Source organism: Corvus hawaiiensis, chromosome 2 (assembly GCF_020740725.1).
Source record: "Corvus hawaiiensis isolate bCorHaw1 chromosome 2, bCorHaw1.pri.cur, whole genome shotgun sequence".
Taxonomy (NCBI): Eukaryota; Metazoa; Chordata; class Aves; order Passeriformes; family Corvidae; genus Corvus; species Corvus hawaiiensis.
Window position 1 is genome coordinate 71,967,585 of NC_063214.1, and position 19,501 is coordinate 71,987,085.

The 19,501-nt window shown below is 38.8% G+C and overlaps 1 protein-coding gene across 5 annotated transcripts in view; it reads right to left on the minus strand.

The window, feature by feature from the left end:
• TBC1D4 (TBC1 domain family member 4) overlaps window positions 1-19,501 on the minus strand; it is a 109,047-nt gene that overhangs the window by 30,532 nt on the left and 59,014 nt on the right. For all 5 annotated transcript variants that reach the window (XM_048295592.1, XM_048295591.1, XM_048295590.1 and 2 more), the window contains 7 exons: window positions 11,159-11,761; window positions 9,703-9,792; window positions 6,421-6,525; window positions 3,749-3,881; window positions 1,834-1,925; window positions 953-1,063; window positions 176-295 (listed from right to left, as the gene is read on the minus strand). In XM_048295592.1, coding sequence (XP_048151549.1) covers window positions 176-295; window positions 953-1,063; window positions 1,834-1,925; window positions 3,749-3,881; window positions 6,421-6,525; window positions 9,703-9,792; window positions 11,159-11,761 — 1,254 coding nt within the window. The remainder of the gene's footprint in view (window positions 1-175; window positions 296-952; window positions 1,064-1,833; window positions 1,926-3,748; window positions 3,882-6,420; window positions 6,526-9,702; window positions 9,793-11,158; window positions 11,762-19,501) is intronic.

A 19,501-nucleotide genomic window follows, 5' to 3' on the forward strand; every position in this document is an offset into this window, starting at 1 on the left:
AAACTTTCTAGTACAGTTAAGACACAATCAACCCAGCTGTAACTCATGGATTTCACAACGGGGATATTACTTCATTAAGCATTTATCAGACTGGGGACAAAACAAAAAGTATCTGATAGGTCATTATTGTCAAGGGTATTTGGGACAGCTGATGGTAATGAGTTGTTAAACTTACCCTTGAGAAGATATTTTCCAGAGAGCTAGTCAAGGATTTCTTGGCCTTGTTTTTCAGAACATCAAGTTTAAACCTGCCACCACTGGTGGTGCTTTCTGGAATTGCACTGTTAGAAATGACCTGTTGAAATGAGCAAGGACACTATTCACCTTTGCCAATTCTTCTTTTAATTGTGAAGACTATTTCCAAAGACTAGAGCTGAACCAAGTTACATAAGAAACAAAATACCCTTGGCCTTATTAAAAAAAACACCACAAACATACTACCCTCCTTCAAAAAAAACAAACCTCAAACAAAAAACCAAAACAATCTCCCAAACAAACAAACAAACCCACCGTTAAAGGCACATTCCATCCCCAAAGACGATATTGTAAAAGCATACCAATTTAACGATACTGTTGCCCATTTCCTTTGCAAGGTAAATTCACAGTTTAAACTGAAACAAATGCCCTCTTCATTCCTATCCTCCCTAGATATTATTGCTTAGGAGTGGGGATCAACGGGGAAAGAAAAAGAAGAGTTATCCTCACAACATAAGGAAATATAGACATAAAAGTAACTGGGTGTCTTTCTTTCTGTTGTGTCCCCTCAACTTATAAAACCCAAACAAGCCACTACAAATTAAATCAGATTTCTTTTCCTGGACAGTCCTTTCTTAATTACAATACCCAGCTTCAGCTACTCCTGAAGAAATCTAGCAGTGATCCTACTAGTAATTAAGACAGCATTTTAACAGGGTGGGAAGAGGGAGAGGAATAATACAAAACCAAGCTTTACCGATGGTGCTTCACCAATGTGGATGTGCGTTTTCTGCTTAGTCTCACAGAGCTGACGGAGATGTAAGATCACAAGTTCATTTTCTTCCTGGTCATTGTCAGGCTTCATTTTCTGTCAGTAACAGCAAAGAAAGGAGTTTGTCTTTCAAGTCATGACTTGCTTATTTTCCTTCCTATGTAGGTATTCTTTAAAATGAATATACTGGTACCCCAAACGCCAGAGTGCACTGTCACTATGCTGTATTGCAATTCTGTCTGTGCGCCTTCACACTCCCTAGCAAGATAGAACAAAAACTGAAAAATGTTGCAGGCTGTAGAGAGAACGGAGTCTTATGCTCATACATTTTGTTTTCTAAGATTGTCTGTTACTATACAGCCTTATGTGTGGCATAAGGAAACCAAGCCACTCTATTCTTCAGGAATCTATAGAGGAGCACAGCCTTTGGAAGCCTCAATCACTGTAACTTCATCCACTAGAGTACATCTGCTTACACCAGAATGTTGTGCCAAAGTAAGTCAAAAAAGACAAATTCTGAAGATGCCAGACATGTTCCTGATACATGAATGTCTCTCCTGCTCTCAGCCTACTCCCACATCACCTTCAAGCAGGGAAACATGTTTGCAGATGAAAAACTAAGCTCAGAATAAAAAAACACACTGCGTAAAAACACACAGTACCTCAGCAAGTTTGGGAAACAAAACTTTTCCAACAGCAGTGTATCACACATAAGGTGAAGTTGGAGCATGCGATTTCATTATGATGTTTGGTGGGAAAATAGTAAATTCTAGATCAACTACATAACAAACCAAACATAATCAAAAGCAAAAATATCTAGTCCATTTTATCATTGTCCTTTTCAAATTAGGAAGAACAGCTTCTACCTGAACACGTTCAAAAATGTCTGCTTGCTCATTATCACTTAGTGATGACAGATGTCTCTGAATTACAAGTTTGGCTCTTGGTGGATAAAGTCCTGGGAAAAGAAAGGACCATTAAAGCTTCTAGAGTCTCAAAAGATCTCTCAAAAAACATTCAAGCAAAATGACAGTAGAAGATATAAACCTGTACTTAAGTTTATACAAGTTATATGTATGACAGTTGTATATCCACTGTATACATGATACAAAATAATTGAGGTTTTGCTAAACCCTCTGGCTTTGTCCCCTTTCTTTATTAGCAAAAATATAACCAGCAGCAGCTAAGTGGCTGGCTCCTGTGTAAAAGGTCGGGCTCCCTACCCCACCAATGGCTTCTGTCCTAATACCAAGAGATCACTGACAGCTGGAAGCCTGACAAGTGAACAGGAGAGGAGGAGGAAAGGAACAGATCAGGGTAACAACTGGAGAGATAACCAATGCATAGGATACTTGGAAGCTTTTAACTGAAAAACTTAAGACGCCTTTCTGTCCAAGGAAAGGATAGGGTAGAGGTCATACCAGAGAAACGAAGACACTTTTAAAAGCAAGAACAGCATAAAAGCTGTAAGAATAAAGGAAAGAATTTCTGATACTCAATAAAGTGCACGTTTTGTCACAGAGCTCATTCTAGGAAGCTACAAAAAATGTGAGCAAAAACAAACCCTTTGAACTAGATAACGATGTTTTTTCTAAGATACCATTCACAGAAAATTGCAATCAGAACAGATAAAAAATTTTTTTCAAAGTCATGCAGCTTTAGGTTTGATTTTGCTAAACTTCTAGACTCAAAACAAAGCAGATGGATTAAAAAAAGGGACACTAAAATAAGTCTTTCAGTCACTAAGTAAAAAAGGTTATGAAACTACCATTACAGTACTCTAGTTGTTGCCTTAAGAGAGATTTTATTTTGATACTGGGTACTTATTATCCCGCAAGCATCTGTGTTCAAGTTACCTACACTGCCTTATACAGCAGCCTCTATAGCTTATCATTTACAGAAAACTTCCCAGCTAAGCTTTACCACTTCTGAACACCTGTTGTTAAACCCGGAAACTGTAAGTCTCAGCCTAACAAAATTTCACCCCACTAGGATTTTACACTTCACTTTTCATCCACCAGAGGGAAGTAAGTTCAGTGAAGCTTCAATGAATGGGAGAACTGTAAATACAGAGCACCATGATCACTAAACCAGAAGATACAAGACTATTTGCTTTTTGTAACATATATGCTTTTTTTTTGCATAAAATACTTTGCAAGGACACATAGCAGAGTGACTATAAAAATAGGATTCTTACTTTTTTTTTTTAATTTTGTCTTGTAAGACTTTTTGCATGTGTTCTGGCATACTTCACTTCCAGAGACAATACAAAAGTTTGTCTATTCATATCTGAAGTTGGGGAGTTGCCTTAACTTTCTTCATTAGATATTAATCTCCAAATTTAAAAATTTATTTTCCCATAATATAACTAGATTTTGAAGTGTGTGAGGGAATAAACACAAAGAAGGAAAAAATAACCCCACACAGGAAAGAAGGAACACACAGGAAAGAAAGATCCTTTTTGATCATGACTGTCTTTTTATGAATCATTTTGAAAGCATGCAAATTAAAAAAAAAAAAAAAGCCAAACAAATGGAGGGTCAACTGGTGGGCTTTGCTGCTCTGCTTAAGAAAGGTATGAGGATGAAAGAGTATGTATTTATAACAGAAGCCATACTATTTCTGTCACAGTATCACTACTGCTAACACTCCACCTAAAGAGAGAGAATGCAAAGTGACAGTAAGAATTGCACACTGGGATACTTTTCCTTCTGTTCTTACACTAAGTTATTCCTCTAGAAAAATCAGCAAACAACAATAAAAAATAAACTCAGCTGCTACCTTCAATTCTTTCACAAAGTTTGTGCAATGAATGCATAGGGCAGGCCTCACACAGTTTTATCTGTGTCTTGGCATTTTGCAGAGCTGCAGCAGTGCTGAAGGCTTGTTTCAGGGTCAGCATTACCTCATCAACCTATATGGGACAGAGGGAAAAGAGTATATAAACAAAAATGCATGCCATATACATGAAATTAGATTTATAAATCACATCACAGGTGCTTTAGAATTAAAGAAAAAACCAAAACCATACAAACCCATTTTCTGTTTTCTAAAGAGATCAAAGTTGAATTCCCAGCTTTCTACCTTTTCTGTAGATGGTCACCATCTTTAAGTTCAGCCAGACAGTGTAATTTTGGTATCTAACTGCAGCTAGTCAAGCTTACTGGGAAGGCACCCACCGTTTTAAGAAGCTGCTAGTGGGAATTTTTGGGTTGAGTATGTGCTGGCTAAATAAAAAGCATTAATTTCTTTAGCTTCAAGTTTCTCCTGTAAACTGCACATGCTCCCTCTTAACCTCTGTCTTCCCACCACTAAACCATTTTAGCACCAACCCCCACAGACCCATCCCTGCTGCCAGACAGGAGTTTCCCATAAGAGTTCACTTTTCTCCCGGATACCAGATTGCCTACCAGCTTCATTACAAACACCACGTATCCTTAAGTACTGCTGGCCTGCCCTGCAGTCTGCCCTGATCTTTCCTCTGCTGCTGCCACAAACACAGCAGTGCTATGTTCCCACACACCAGCACTGGAAAAGCTCAACTTGTATCTAAGGAAGGCTGAGCTCACAGCATCTGTCCTCATTCATTCAAATATTCTCCCAGACCTTGCATACAAAGCACTTGGAGCTCCCCTCTCTGTATTTCAGGGGAATATAATGCATATTAAAAGCTGTTTGCTGAGTCTTAGCATTAGCAAGGAAAGAGAGAGACAGCAGCGTGAGAACAATTTTAGGAATGAAATCAGTATTCAACTTCAGGATCAGGTCTCAGTCTGCTTTTTTTATAAGCAGGAAGAAAAAAGCTGAAATATTTGAGACCAAAATCATGCAGTATAACACTGGAAACATACAGACTTTTTTGAGGGTCTGTCACTTGGGAGAAAAAAGAAAAAAAAAGTAGGAAAGGAACCTGAATGTAGAAATTTGAACTAGTTTATGTCCCAGTATGTCTAGGTTTGTTTTGTTTGCTTTAAACCTCGCAGTTTTACGCATTACCAGTAATTTCTGGGTGCTTTCTCTTACTAGCAATAAATCAGCAGGACACTGAACAGTGAATGTCCATCTTACAACACGGACTGGTAAGTTTTTTAAGTTGGCTACAATCCCACTCCAATGCAAGATCCATAGAACAGTGCTAAGCCTATGGATTATGACTACACTAAAATCATAATAACTATAGCACAAACTGTAACTAGGAGCAAATATACACAAGCCTCCCAACACAGCCTGTCTGGCAGTGGAGAATCTGGAAAGCTCTGCCCTGTCACAGCCAAACTGCCACCAGGATCTGTGTGATTGCATCTGACAGTAGCTCAGGACTTTTGATTTCATACTGCATTGTGGACATACCCACACGTATCAGTACTAGAATAGGCAAAGAGGTTCATAAAAACATGGGGGTTTTATAGACCACTGAAGTCTTTGAATTATACATGGTCAGATTTATCAATAGGTCAGATGTAACATTTCCTGTTAGTGCAATGATAAAGCTAATTTCATAACAAGCTCCCATTTTGACAAAAGTGCAGCCTCGGCTGCCATTGTACATCTAGAGCTGTTAGCTGTTTGAAGTTCTGTTGATGTAAATCTATTCACTCTCAAGCTGGTCAATGGATTAACAAATTGCATTTTCAGCTAGCTAGAAAAGTGATTTTTAGGTTTATCTGAGAAAGTGCTAGCAGCTCTTAGCAGAGCCATCAGAAACAAACACATTTCAGAACAGGAAACAACTTCTTTTTAAAGTGTCAGAATTTTAAAATAAAAATGGAACAGTCAAAATAATTTACTGTATGCATCTCGCACTATTAAGCTACCTGTTATCAGTAAAATCAGTAGCATCTGAAACGTCTGTTAACTGATACATACTTTATACAATGTCCTATGTACTTTTCTTATAGTTACATACATGCACAAGTACTATGGTTTTCTTCTTCTGTGATCAGATGCTGCTGTTTTCTTCTCCTGAGGAACAAAACAGACTACAGGGAAAAAGCTAAAGCCAGATGTAGGCTTAAGACACATGCAGGATCAGCCAATAGTTTAAACCCTACCCTGAAGGGTATGTTTGGGTTTTATTGTCAGCTTTGTTACCGATTCAATACATGTCTTCACATGTCTAATGGGGAACCAAGTCTCTCAACAGTTAGAACTGGAAGAGTTACAATCAAATACAGAGCCCAAATATGCTCACAGTCTGCATGCATAAACACACCCATGTGGATTTATCTGTTACTGATACAGGCATCAGCAGAGTAGCAGGATACAGCTGTGCACAAACGGAACGCATGCGTTTCCTATTGCACATTTGCATAGGCACAGCTGACATCTTGCACCTGAGCAGATGTGACCACTGAGGCTCAGCTGACACAGCAGAATAACAGAGACTCCTGTTGTTCAGGAAATGCCTTGGAAATGCTCTGATGAAAACGTTAGGATCATTAATAAATACTCACCAGAGACTCACTTGCACACTGGAACACATAGCAAATGTACTGGCTTAACCCAGGTTCCACAGATTCCCGGCAAATGAAACCAAAGTGATCAACGTGTTTTATACCCTAAGAGAGTTTTAAAACAGCATTAGGGAACTATTTTATAAACAGGCTTAGTTTCCAAAAATTTGAGAAACTATAAGTTCATACTCCTAATGATTTATTTTACAAGTAGTATTGTTTAAATTGCTTTTTGTATTTAAGTTATATAAAGATCTTTATACAATCAAAAACAAAGTTATACAGCAATAAATCTGGATCTGAATTTATTCCATTAGCAAAACCAGATTTTCAGGGAAGCAAACTAAAAACTGCTAGATTGCATTTGGAATTGCCTCCACAGTGAAAATCTGATGTAATAAGCCCATGCTAAAACACAGGATTGGAGAAGTATCAGGGTAGCAGCAGACCCTTACTTTCCTGTGATACTACACCAAAAAAAAAAAAAAAAAAGAAGCACGGAATAAGTGGCCACATACAGAATTCCAACCAAATTCTGAAATAAATTCTTTGAGACTGAGTTGCATACCAGAAATTTCAAGACATACTACACATTACTACTGATACTTTCTTTCAAGATCTTAGTATAACAGCTTGACAGGGAATGCTACCTTGCTAACAACAGTGAGAAGATCAAAGACAGCTGCTTCCTAAGAAGCACTGTATTCCCAGTCTCAATTCAGGGAACATGACTCACTATTGTTAAAGCTTTTGCCAATGTTTTTATCATCTGAGTATGGTAATAGTCAATTTTCTCAAAATGAAAGCCTAATCCCTCAAGTTCAAATACAACCAAAATCAGAACACGGCTGCTTGGATCCATCTCCAAAGAAAACACCTATATCATAAAAGAGAGGAGGAGGCAAAGCAACTTGCCTGTCACTACAGAAAACACTCTAGACAAAATTGGAAATGCAGTACGTGACAGACTGAACACATTGTCGCTACACACTGTTGTTTTTAAAAACAAAATTCCAATAGTCACATTTGTGCCACTTAATAGGTGCAAAGGGTCGCTAAGGTGACACAAATGCCATTAGGTGAGCTATGGTCCAACTAATCTTGACTTCATTTTCTCGTGACACATGAAGTCTTCAGAAGCATAAAATAAAAAACGTCAGATACATACACATGTTGATCTATAGTACAGTGAAGTGCTGACCTCTGTTTTGCAAGAAAACATATTTACTAAAGGTGGCTTGGTGAGATGCCAGTTCCCTCACTGCTGACAGTGCCTGAACAAGTCTACTGCTGTCTTGACTTCTCAGTCTCCACAGGAGAACATTTCAGGGGGAAAACGGATGTGACACTTGCCCTAATGAAGCACAAATAGCACGGTATGTTCCTAAATCAACAGTACTTCCATCACATTTCTTTAAGAGGGTGGCTGGACTTGCCATGATGAGAGAGCCAAGTTTTCTGTTTTTCTGGGTTCCCTTAAGGGTAAGGCTGCAACAACAAAACTTCTACAGCTATTTGATATCTGAGTTTAGACTGCACACACAGAGGTTTATCATCAATTATGTCTGCTGCTTGTCAATTTTAAGGAGCGTGGATAATTAATTGAATGCAGCAGCTCAACCATGCTTAAGCTTTAAGATAAAAAATACCCTTATTAGACCAGACTAAGAGAATCCAGAATGCAAACTGACGATAACATCTCCTTTTCATTGTTTGTGAAGCTTGAAAGGACAAATATTCCTAAGCCACAGTCCCACAATACATAGTAAATCACTGCTCTATAAATCCCTAACAGAGTAGCCCTGCCTGGGGCTAGCACCAAGTTCTTAAAGGAAATAAGGATGAGGTTTATGAAACTAATGCTTAGTCTTGAACAAAATAATATTTTATTTCTATTGAACACAGAACCCCCTCGACTTCTCTGAAGTAACTGCTTTTCATTAAAAAAAACCAACAAAACAAACAAAATCCCTGAAGTATTGTGATTTCTTCTGTGCCTCTGAGTTCTTCAAGAATGCAAAGTAACAGAAGCTTTGCTCCAAATGAAAGCAAAGAGGTGGAGTGAAAAACACACCCAAAGCCCAACACACAGAATTACCTAACACTGTTTACTGTACAATGTTATTTTCCTGAAGGAAAGCTGGGCCTTGAAGGTCTTCCATGGTCTTATTGGTCAGCATACTTTAAAGTCAGCAGACAAAAATTGTCCCCACTTAGGACTGTTTTGTTTGACTATCATAAGTATGTATATATACAACCTAGGAGCTCAGTACCTAAAGCTGAAGTGTCACTTTTATTAGTTCAGTACACCCAAAAAGCAGGAGAAGACCCAAGTCATCTGCAAATTCTGCTTTCCATACCCCTGCTTTAAGATTTTGATCTGTATTATAAACCTATTACAACACTGTTTGATTATACTGTCCCATTCTGTATTTGCATTAGCTTTTTTCCTCTACCAAAAGCAATACAAATTGTAGTCAAACAGTAGAGTCAATTTAAGGACCTGGACCTTTAGTTGGTAGCTCAAGATTCCACTTGAGTTACAAGTATTGCCTAAATCTTAATTTTTCTAAGCATTGGTAGCCCAGTCATACAGGAGCAGACTTGTTATTATCATTAAAATGAAAACACTTGGAGGAGAAATACAGGTTTAGAGAACGCCAAAAGTGTACTTCAAACTAGAATAATCATGTTAAAGGAGGCCTGAAGTGATAATGTGGCATGGCAAATGAAAGGAGATAATAAAGTAAAACCTCAAACCAGAAAGTGTCTGTAGTAACTGGTGCTGAACAAGAGCAAGATGGAAAGGTGAACCTCTTAGCCTTGACATTTAACTTTATAAGAAACATTTACTACTGAACATAGCTAGGTACACCTACTGCCATATTCTCCAGAAGAAATGATGCAGGTGAAGTGCTGTTTTTCTGAAGGGTTGATTTGATGCTCTCCTCCTTTCATTCTGAAGGATTTCAGGAGCTTATCTGCTCAGAAACAGCACACTCAGAGCATCCTAAATAGAGATTAAACTACTTCCAAAAACATATCCCATACTCTCCCAAAGCAGAACAGTTTATACTTTGTTTGCTGACCAGTGATCAAAGTTGCTGCTATCACACAGCTCAGACTGGTTATTTTGTACTCATATTTTCTGGACTTTTCTGGAAATAGAATTCTACATTTCTTTTTTTCTCCTGCCTATTGACCAGTGACGCAACACAGCTGAAGAACAAATAAAATCTTTTTCTCTTGATGGTCTACATACTGCTTCTCTTTAGTGCTTACCTGAGAACATGAGGAGATATCTTTAAAATTCTTTTCAAACACAACAGATTTGGTGTCTGGACTGATGAGGTTAACTTCAAACCTTCCAACCTGAGGGGGAGGAAAACAAATCTAATTTATGACTGTCTTGGGGGCACAGCACTGACAGCAACAAAAATGCCAGAATCTAGCCCTTTCTTGTTCACATAGAGCACCTTTTGGCACAACCACTTACTCAGCAGGAACAAGGGTGCCAGGGAGCCATAATTCAGCCTATGTTGAGTAAGAATATTTCAGCAAGAACAATACACTCAGTTGAATAAGAAAAAGACTTGGAAAGAAGACAGCTTTTCTTCCCCTCCCCCACCTTTTTTCTTCAAGTTATTTTAGTCCAAAGATCACACGTTTGACAGACAATACTAAAACCTTTAGGAAACAATGTGGCTAAATTAAAAGCCACAGGAAAAAAAAAATAATTTGGGGATTTTTGGTTTTTAAATTATACCATAGATAAGCTGAGAAACTAAGACAACACTTTCTGGTTTGTACTAATTCTAAATGAGAAAGAGCAGGTTCTGCAGCAAACTACCTTTCAGCTTTCCCAAACTGTTTCTTAAGCCTATGGAACTTAATGTACAGACCTCAGAGATTTTTTCAGCTAAATCCTTTTAATTACTAGTGATAAGCTGTGGCTTTCTGAAGGGCAATGCATTCTTGCTTCAGTTATCATTTCCCCAAGAGAATAAAAAACAAGAATGATCTTTAAAACAAACGGAAAGACAAAATCCAGGCATTTAGCCTGTCGTTATTTTAAGGTCCAAAGATTTTTCCTTTTATGGGTCACCTCCTTTATGTGTCCTTCTGTTTTCTCAAAACAAGTTCCAAATATATGAAATGCACTTCAGGCAAAACAAATAACCACTGGAGTCTGAAGGAAGAAGCCTTCAGTGCACAGATGTTTGAATACTCATCTGGGAAAGAGGAGATATTAATACAAATTATCAGAAAGAGGCTGGCTCAAACATAAGGCTGTAAAAGTCTTACGTGAAGTTGTGAGTTTCTTTTTAAGTGCACAAAAAAAGAGGTTTTGTTTGCATGGTAGTCTTCACTGATTCTCTTTTTGAAAGAATATTCATGTTTTTCAGCTAGGTTCTAGATATTACTAATACAGACAATCCAAAACTGCATATAAAAGAATTATTTCTCTAAAAACGCTACTCTTTTGAGTGATTACTCCATAAATACTTTTTTTTAAAATTTGCCTGAGCTCGTGAGTTGAGGTGACTTCCTTAAGAAAGTTCAACTACTAGTATTCCAACCATTTATGAACAGATACAAAAATTTTTACAACAAATTCAAATAATGAAGCCATACTGGATCCATATTACTTATCTTGCAAAACTTGTCTCAAACTGCACAGAGGAAAAAGATATGGTACAGAACCAACAGGAAATTAATTGCTCGTCCTAGTACACACCTGGAACAACATTGTCCTGTTCTTCTCAGAGTCAGAGGGCTGAACATGACTGGGTGCACTTGCGTGTCTTCTGCGGGACTGTATTTTCAGGTTTGTGTCATGAACCCTTCTCTGCATCACTGCAGTGACACTGCTGCACCGGGAGCGAAACTCCTGCTGCTCATCAAAGCCAGAGTCCTCTAAAATCCTCTCTGGAAAGAAGCCACGAGTGCTGGCCAGGTTGGTCAAGTTGGTCTGGCTGCCAATTGTAAACATTGCAGCATGCCCCGAAGTGCTGTTTGGGCTGTCCAGCTCCTCAAATGGGCTGTCCAGTGGAGAAGCTGGCACATTTTCTTCACACAGGGGCAAGTCCAAACTCGACTCATTATTCCGCTGCTCATTTAACAGTTTCAGGCGCTGGCGCTCATGAAGGCTGAATTTCTCTATGCAGTCATCAATTAGTGTGGAGGGAGCTTTCTTGTGAGCCACTGTCACCTTTCCACAGTACAAGACCTCAAATTTTTGAGAGTCATAGAAGGCATCTTCACCATCCTTACTTGGTTTGGCATCTTCTTTCAGTGCTGCTTTAGAGACTTGTCTTATGCTGCTGATGACATCAGGAACCTAAGGGGACAGTGTGAAAGGCTTTTTTAGTAACCACAAATGAGACAGCATAGACAGTGACGTGTCAAGCATTTGTTAAGGTAAGCAGTTACACATGCTGTTTCTCCAGCAGAGTGCCACAAGCTTCTTGGCAAACAACATAAAACCAGCAAAGTCTAAATTCTGTATGGACAATTGACGGAGTGGAAGCAGAGCAAATAATTTCTAATTTTTTCCTGGAACGTCTTCCAATACATAAGGTTTTAAATTACATAAGGTCGATTGGCAAATGTTCACATTTTTTTAAATTTGTTTGTTTTTACTGAGACTACCTTCTCTTTTCCATGGTCCTCTGCCCACATTGGCATATTTTACTGCTGTATTCTGTAAAGGGCCATCACTGTTCCTTTGTTTTTATTTTGCAGAGCCACTTTTCTATTCTTAAGACTGTTTTGGGAACAGTTTTGTGGAAAAGAGACCAGCAATCTCCATCAGTTTCAACTGACAGTTTTGGAATACAGGTAGCAAGAATATGGACATTTTATTGAAGTACCATGTGCAATTGCATTAGGTCTCACTTATTATTAACTATAAAAACCTTGCCCCATCCATCCTATGACACAGTTCACCTTAAGGTCACACTTCTCTGCTGCCTCAGTCATTGTGCAATTAAGCAGCACACACAAATCTCTTTTCTCTTCCACACAGACCCCTACTATATATATATAGTGTGTGTGTGTATATATACATATAAAATATATATATACACACATACACAAGGCCCTACTACTGTAGGGCCAAACTGAGCATCTCCAGTAGAAACTCACAATTTCAGCCCTGTATCACGGAATCATTCACAGACACCTGGGTCTTCCTCCATTTAATCCAAATCACCCTGAGAGGAGTCTGCTTTCAGTACCAACATATTCAATACCTGAGCTTGTTTTTCATTTTGGCTTCACTAAAGAAAACAAGGACTTACCCAACTCCACTAACTGCAGATCCGAGTGACAAAAGTTGCTCTTTAGACAGTACCTACTCTTCTGAACCATGCCTCTTTCCAACATGTCCCATTTTCTCTCGAAGTATAATGAATGGCATCACACTACATGCATTGGGGAAGTTACTGCTGACAATAACAGAGAGACAATCTATCCAATTTTCTTTGCAAGAGAAATCAGATCTCAACATGCAACTAATCCGATATAATCAAACAACAGCTTTTGTATTTTATACAGCTTTCCACTGTGTCTGTAGTATATGATATTTTTCAAAGAATTTTTCTATTAAAAAAGGTAACTTTAAAGTCACACCTTAGTAAATAATCCACGCTCCCTACAGCATTTCTTTCTTTCAGTCACATGATACACCTGAAGCTTGCTACTGAGGCAGCAATCTCATATACCAATACTTTTGCAAGTCACAGTGGAAAATTACCTTATCTTAATCCCCTTCTCCTACTACACACTCCTCATCCCTTGGGCATTCAACTCAAATCTGCTTCCAGTTCATTTATTGCAAAATGAAGTTTGATTGCGCTAAGGTCTGCTGACCATTTGGCTTCTATCCCTTTAGATGCCATCACCATCTCAGTTTTCAGTGAGGTTAAAGCTAAGTCTATCTGACACAGATACTAGAGTGTAACTATTCTTTCCTCATTCTCACTACCAGGCTGCTTTACCATCACCCAAGGTGCACTTCCTCCCAGCCATGCCAGTTCAGCTGGACGTGCACAATCCTCACTTGGCACTTGCCTGTTGTATTCCAAGACACAGCTCTTTTTCCACTGATCGATCTCTTATTCTCTCCACAGCCTGTGCTTAAAGAAGTTCTAGAGTTTAAATTTCTTAGTTCTCTATTTTAACAGAATTCACAAACTAGCTATCTTTTAACTAAAACTTCCCTTTTTAGAATCCAGAAGCTGTTACAGGGCAATTCACATACATTTCTACTCAAAGTACAGTGACAAATGATAATTGTATTCAAAATGCACACGCTTTACACACAATCAACTAGAGCAACCACTGTCATCTGTTTAATCAGCAACTTAGATTTTTTTTAAAGGGTACCCTCACTTCCACTCCAGTAACTGAGTTTTGCCTCTTGCTCATCACCTCTAAGAGAAAAAAACTGGAAATTCCTAAGTTTTTCTAAAAATACCCAATAGCCTCCTAACACATCCTTCCCACTCTCTCCCTCACCAGCAAATGTCCAGATAGGCTGACGATAAGACACCACCAATTCTACTCCAAAGGAATACCCATCCATCCCCTCTTCAGTCAGACATCTCCCTCACAAATACAGAGTTTTAAGTTATCCCAATTCTACTTAGAGAAACCCATCATCCTAAGTATCCTGCTCTTTATCACTTTGTTTTATTTCCATACTTTCCAGACTGTGTTTAGTCTTTAGACATTAGTATTTAAGTCACAATTATTATTTCAGAATCTCTGCTCATCAAAAAGTTATTGCATCACATAAATTGCTACAGTATTTTCACTTATGCATAGAGGGATCCTACCATTAGAGCAGGGGTTTCAGCTCATACAGCCCAAACAATCCTTATTCCCTGCTTTGTTTAGGTAAACTTTTTTAATAGGTTATATTATTTTTTTGGGTGCTCCCTCATCAGCATTCACTTTTTTCTTCTTTTCAGGCTATAGACAAAACCAATGTGAAAAGTTAACATTTTGAGACCTGTTTAATGTCTGTGGTTATGAATACTTTCCTTATACACAGATGAAGAGAAAAACAATGTAATCCAATACAGGGATGTCACAATTGATAACTAATATCTGTCAGACAGCCCAGAACTAGTTCCAGATGCTTGTTGGTTGTTTCATGGGTACTATGAGTGGCATGGTGTAAAAAACAGCTTCAAGTATAACATTAAAGACAGATACTAACATTGCCAGGCTATAAGTTGTGCACATGGATTTTACTGGTCTTTAGAGTACAGGAGTACCTGTGTGCTGTTGATGATGTACCCAATGACTGACAGTGTGCCAGCCTGTGCTGCTAGACCTGACCCTCTTCACTCCCAGAGTGACGCCTTCTTATCAAGAACCAGGAGCTACTTCTGAGATGTACCCGAGCAGAGTACAGCATTTTCACATAAAGATTTGACTTTGAGCTAAATCCCTAAGTGGGATCAAATGGAGTCTAAACAACAGTTTGCATCTGTATTTTCCTGAAATGCAATATACAGGAAAAGTTACGTAATTATCAAGCATACATCCCAGTATGGCTTTTGACACATTTCTTTGACATATATCATTGGTTTTTGACATTTTGCTCCTCTGTGTATCAAGAAATCCCAGTAATAAAATTTCACCATCAAAGTTGTGTAACTTTTTTGGAGATGGATATTAGCTTATTATCCGTTACTGTCAAAATTTCAGGGCAAAGTTAGACAAGACAATAAGCAGAATGGAGCTTTTAAAATACTGAATTACCAGAATGAAAATGCCTAATTACTTTTAGAAACCAGTTTAGGAAAACTGATTTTAGGAAATCAGTTTAGAAGACAGACTCCTGAAACAGTGAAAACTTACTAACGTATTTCCAAGTTCTAGTATTTCCCTGCAGAAGTCTAATTAAATTAAGCAGCCGGAGGGCAGAAATGGGATTCTTACTCCTGAAACCCATAGGACCATTGACAATCTTCCTGGACATCTACTACCAGCTGTTACAGTAGAGCAAAATTAAAATGTTAAATGAGTTACTGCATAGGTTTTCAGTAGTAACCAAACAATGCCCCCAAAGGCAAGAGGTCATTAAGACATGGATGGACAGTGGGTACCATAAGTATGAAACTAAACCTGTGACACTAGTTTGGCTCTTCAGTGTGAACAATGCTACAAAACTTGATTGAGAAAAAAGCAAACCAAAAAAACCAAACCCCAGTACCAAAACCAACCAAACAAGACTGCGAGTTAAGAGGCAAATAGTAAGTGCTCTATAATGTCATCCAAGAGGCAATATTTCCCTCCCAGGAAATATATTTATCTAATAAAAGCAATTTAAGAAAAAGAAACAACCCCACACTTGGGAACCCAAATCAGATTTCTTATTCACATTTGAGTAGCCTAAGATTATATGAACCAGTCTTCACCCAAGCAGATCTGATTTCATACGTGGCGATTCAATAAGGAAAAGTTAGCTGTACTCAAATCAGAACAGATGGCACAGGCCGAGTTCTGCATCACCTAAAATTAGATCCTGCTCTGAAAAAACAACGTAAGAAGTAAAGCATGACACTGCCACAAACTCTGTTTACTACAGGCAGTAGTGTTTTGATAGTTGAAACTAACGACAGCACCAATTTTAGCCAGATAATCCTCCATCTCCTCTATCTGTACCACACACCTCCCCCTATGGTCTTGGCTAGAGACCTTTTGAGCTACTGCACCACATCATTCATTTGGCCAGACAGCGTAGAATAACATGGCAGCACTCAGCTAACTCCTGCTCTGCAATTCAAGGGCTAGATCTAGCTCTGTCTCTTGTAACTAGACCTGTAATAGGGTCAATGCATAAAGGAGAACAAACAAACATCTTCTGCATGCATTAGCAGCACACCACACAAAGGGCATGTGATTAGCACTGCCAAGAAATATTCTACTATACATCAAGGCACTTCACTGCATTCTATGCAGAATAGTATTTTCATGTTCAAAGAAACATCACTTTAACCGATATAAGTAATGCAAGGTCTTGTTAAAATTAATTCCAACTTCAGCAGCCCTTAAAACTTCAAAACCAGAACTTCAGTTATGAGTATTTATCATCAATATCTTGAAGCTGTAAAACAGCAAGATTACTGAGCCTACTAAATCATGGCTGCTGCAGCGTAACACTAGAACACTGTCACAACTCTAGAATGGGCAGAGCATCTCCATCATAATACTACATGCTTTCTTGAACAGCAGGGACAGAAGTGGGAGGATTAAAAAAAATAATAATAATCCCTTTGAATTTACAAGAGCCTCCAGTGAACAAAGGTGGATGTCCCGTTTTTGCTGGAGTGATAACTTTCAGTCCATCCCTTGGTAATTACTAAGCAGTGCTTTCAATTTTAATCCAAACTTAGAACTTGAATGCTATGGATATCGCAAAGAACAAAATTCACTGGCTGTATTTCATTATTTTCACAGATGAACAGAATTTCCCTGCAGAGAAGCTGCAGTTCTTCCTAATTTGTGTCTAGCTTCCACATGGAAAATTTCAGTCTGGAATTTATTAACAAAGCAAAGCCCGTCTTCATTCCATAAGGCTTATAAACATTAGTGTGACTGTGAAGTACTAATCTAACAAACATGCCTAACAAATCTGGCTACTTAATGACAGCAATTCTAGCAAGGCAATTATTTTCAAAACAAGGAAAAAGCTCAACCCCTCTTACTCCATCACCACACAAAGTGCAGTGGCAGATCCCTTCCACCATACGCAGAGATGGGAGATGAATGAACTTCACACACACACGACAGGAGCAGTCAGTACCTTCTGGTGTGAGAGCCAGCTCAGAAGCAGAGGCATGTCCAAGCAGAACTGTCACCAAACCTTAAGTGTCATGAACATGAAGACTCTGGAACAGATTCCTGGGATAAGTGAGAGCAGAAAGGATCCCCCACTCACAAAGGGCTGGCAGTGCCGTCACGGCATTTCCTCAGGCTCATTTCATGATATCACAGCAGAGCCAGAAATCCGTGCAGCAGCCGTTATTCTTCAAAAGCCAAGTACTTCCTGACTTGAGGCTGGAAGCATCCACGCTGCCTCGGATTTGAATAATGCATCCCACTCATGATCAGGCTATGTACACTTAAAAGCAAACAAAAGAGAAACAGGATACTGTTCAGAAATCAACACCCTGCGCTTTGCTAATTACTGGGAGTTTGACATCTATCAGCTAGAAAGCAGTGCAATGTGAGAAAAAATTAGGAGCAATTGGAACGACTCTCCTTTTGTTAGTGTTAACTTGCATATCCACGAGATAGGAGAACCCAGCCACAACAGTGAAACATGAACAGAGACAAAATAAGCCGCATATCATATCCTGCTATGTACCAGCCATTTGACATGGAGGCAAAGTTCTTATCTTACATAAAAACACACCCAAATGCCACCCAAAGTGCAGGTATCTGTAACTATTCTCAACTAGAAAGAAGGGTGGGAGAGGGAGAGAACTGTTTTTCTTTAACTGCTATAAATGCTTTTACTGCCATCCAGTTAGTCCAACGCTGATCATTCAGACCTGTTGTACTTCTAAAACTACTGCATTCTGCTGCTTCCCACTCTGGTGACAGTGTCCCACTTAACAGTTTTCACCATTAAAAATTCATCTTTCCAATAAAGAGATAAAAGACCAGGTTGACATGATTCAACTTATGCAGTCACACAAGCAATTTGCTGACTTTGTTTAAAGCTAGAGGTATTTAGAAACTAGAATAGAAGACTCTGCCTCCATCAGCCGACTTACTGCTGAAGGAATACTGACCGTCTTCTGTTTTACAGGAATAAGGAGGACTTGTAGCCAAGAGAAATGCTATCACAAAGGGAAAGGATTAACAGCCAAATTACTGAATATTTCTATAACCCATCTGCACTTAGTGTACAGTCTAAAAATACAGTTTAGAAAACTCAAAGTCACAGCAGGCAATAATAAGCATCTGCCATCAACTCCAATTCATTCTGCTGCATGTCTGGGCCAACACAACACAAGCCTAGTAGCAGAAAGCTGGAACACAGGCAAAGAAAGATTCAGTGAAACAGCTAGTGCTTTCACATTTCTGCTCATGAGTTTAGCCAAAGCTTAAAGCATCAGAAAACACATTAAAGGATTGCATAGAGGAACATTAAAGGATTGCATAGAATAAAGTTTTGCTTTCAGGAGACAGTCTTCCTCCTATTTGCCTGGCCTATATTTTTCCTAGGTGATTGGTCAAGACCCAGCTAGCTTTGCTTCTAAAGAACTGCCTACAGAGCAGTGCATGTATTTTACTCTGACATTCAGCCTCACACCACATACTGGGGAGATCACATACTCCTGCCGAAGGCAAAGCTGAAGACTACTACTACACCACCTTAAACAGAGATCTATTTTTAGATAGGTAAGCGAAAATAAAATTAAATTCAGTTTTCAAAATAATTCTTATTCAAGATCAACTCAGGAATTACTTACACTGTTTAGTTTTTGATACAGTCAACAAGCAGAAAAAAGTGCCAGAGTTGCACAGCATACACTTAGCAAACCATCACAGTTCCTAATTTGCTGCCGGAAACTTGTGGATCACCGAACACATTCTGTGCGCTACACACACACAAGACACTTCTATGCCAAATATCCAAATTTAAATAAGCACTATAATGACACAAAGTGGATCAAGTTACTTAACAGGAAAGAATGTCTACGACTTACAAGATGGTTTAGATGCCTGAGCGGACAATAGGTGCCTTTCTTTATACTTCTATGTAAGCACTCTACCGCGGTGTATCAAAGTTAACTTCAGTGATGGCAGTGACAGCACGGCACAACAGGAGCAGTGCTTAAGCAAGGAAGGGTCTTGCACTCAGTATTTTGCTCCTGTGTTTAGGCCAGTCAGGCTTGATACTTTTCCACCTTTCAGATACAGCTCACACTCACTCAGCTTGAGTACTCTGCAACCCACAGCAGTGTCAGTACAGAGGTCTCATGATGATCCTTATCCTCTTTGAATATGTAGATTAGTAGAACTCAATTCATCAAGTTTAGGACATAGTTCT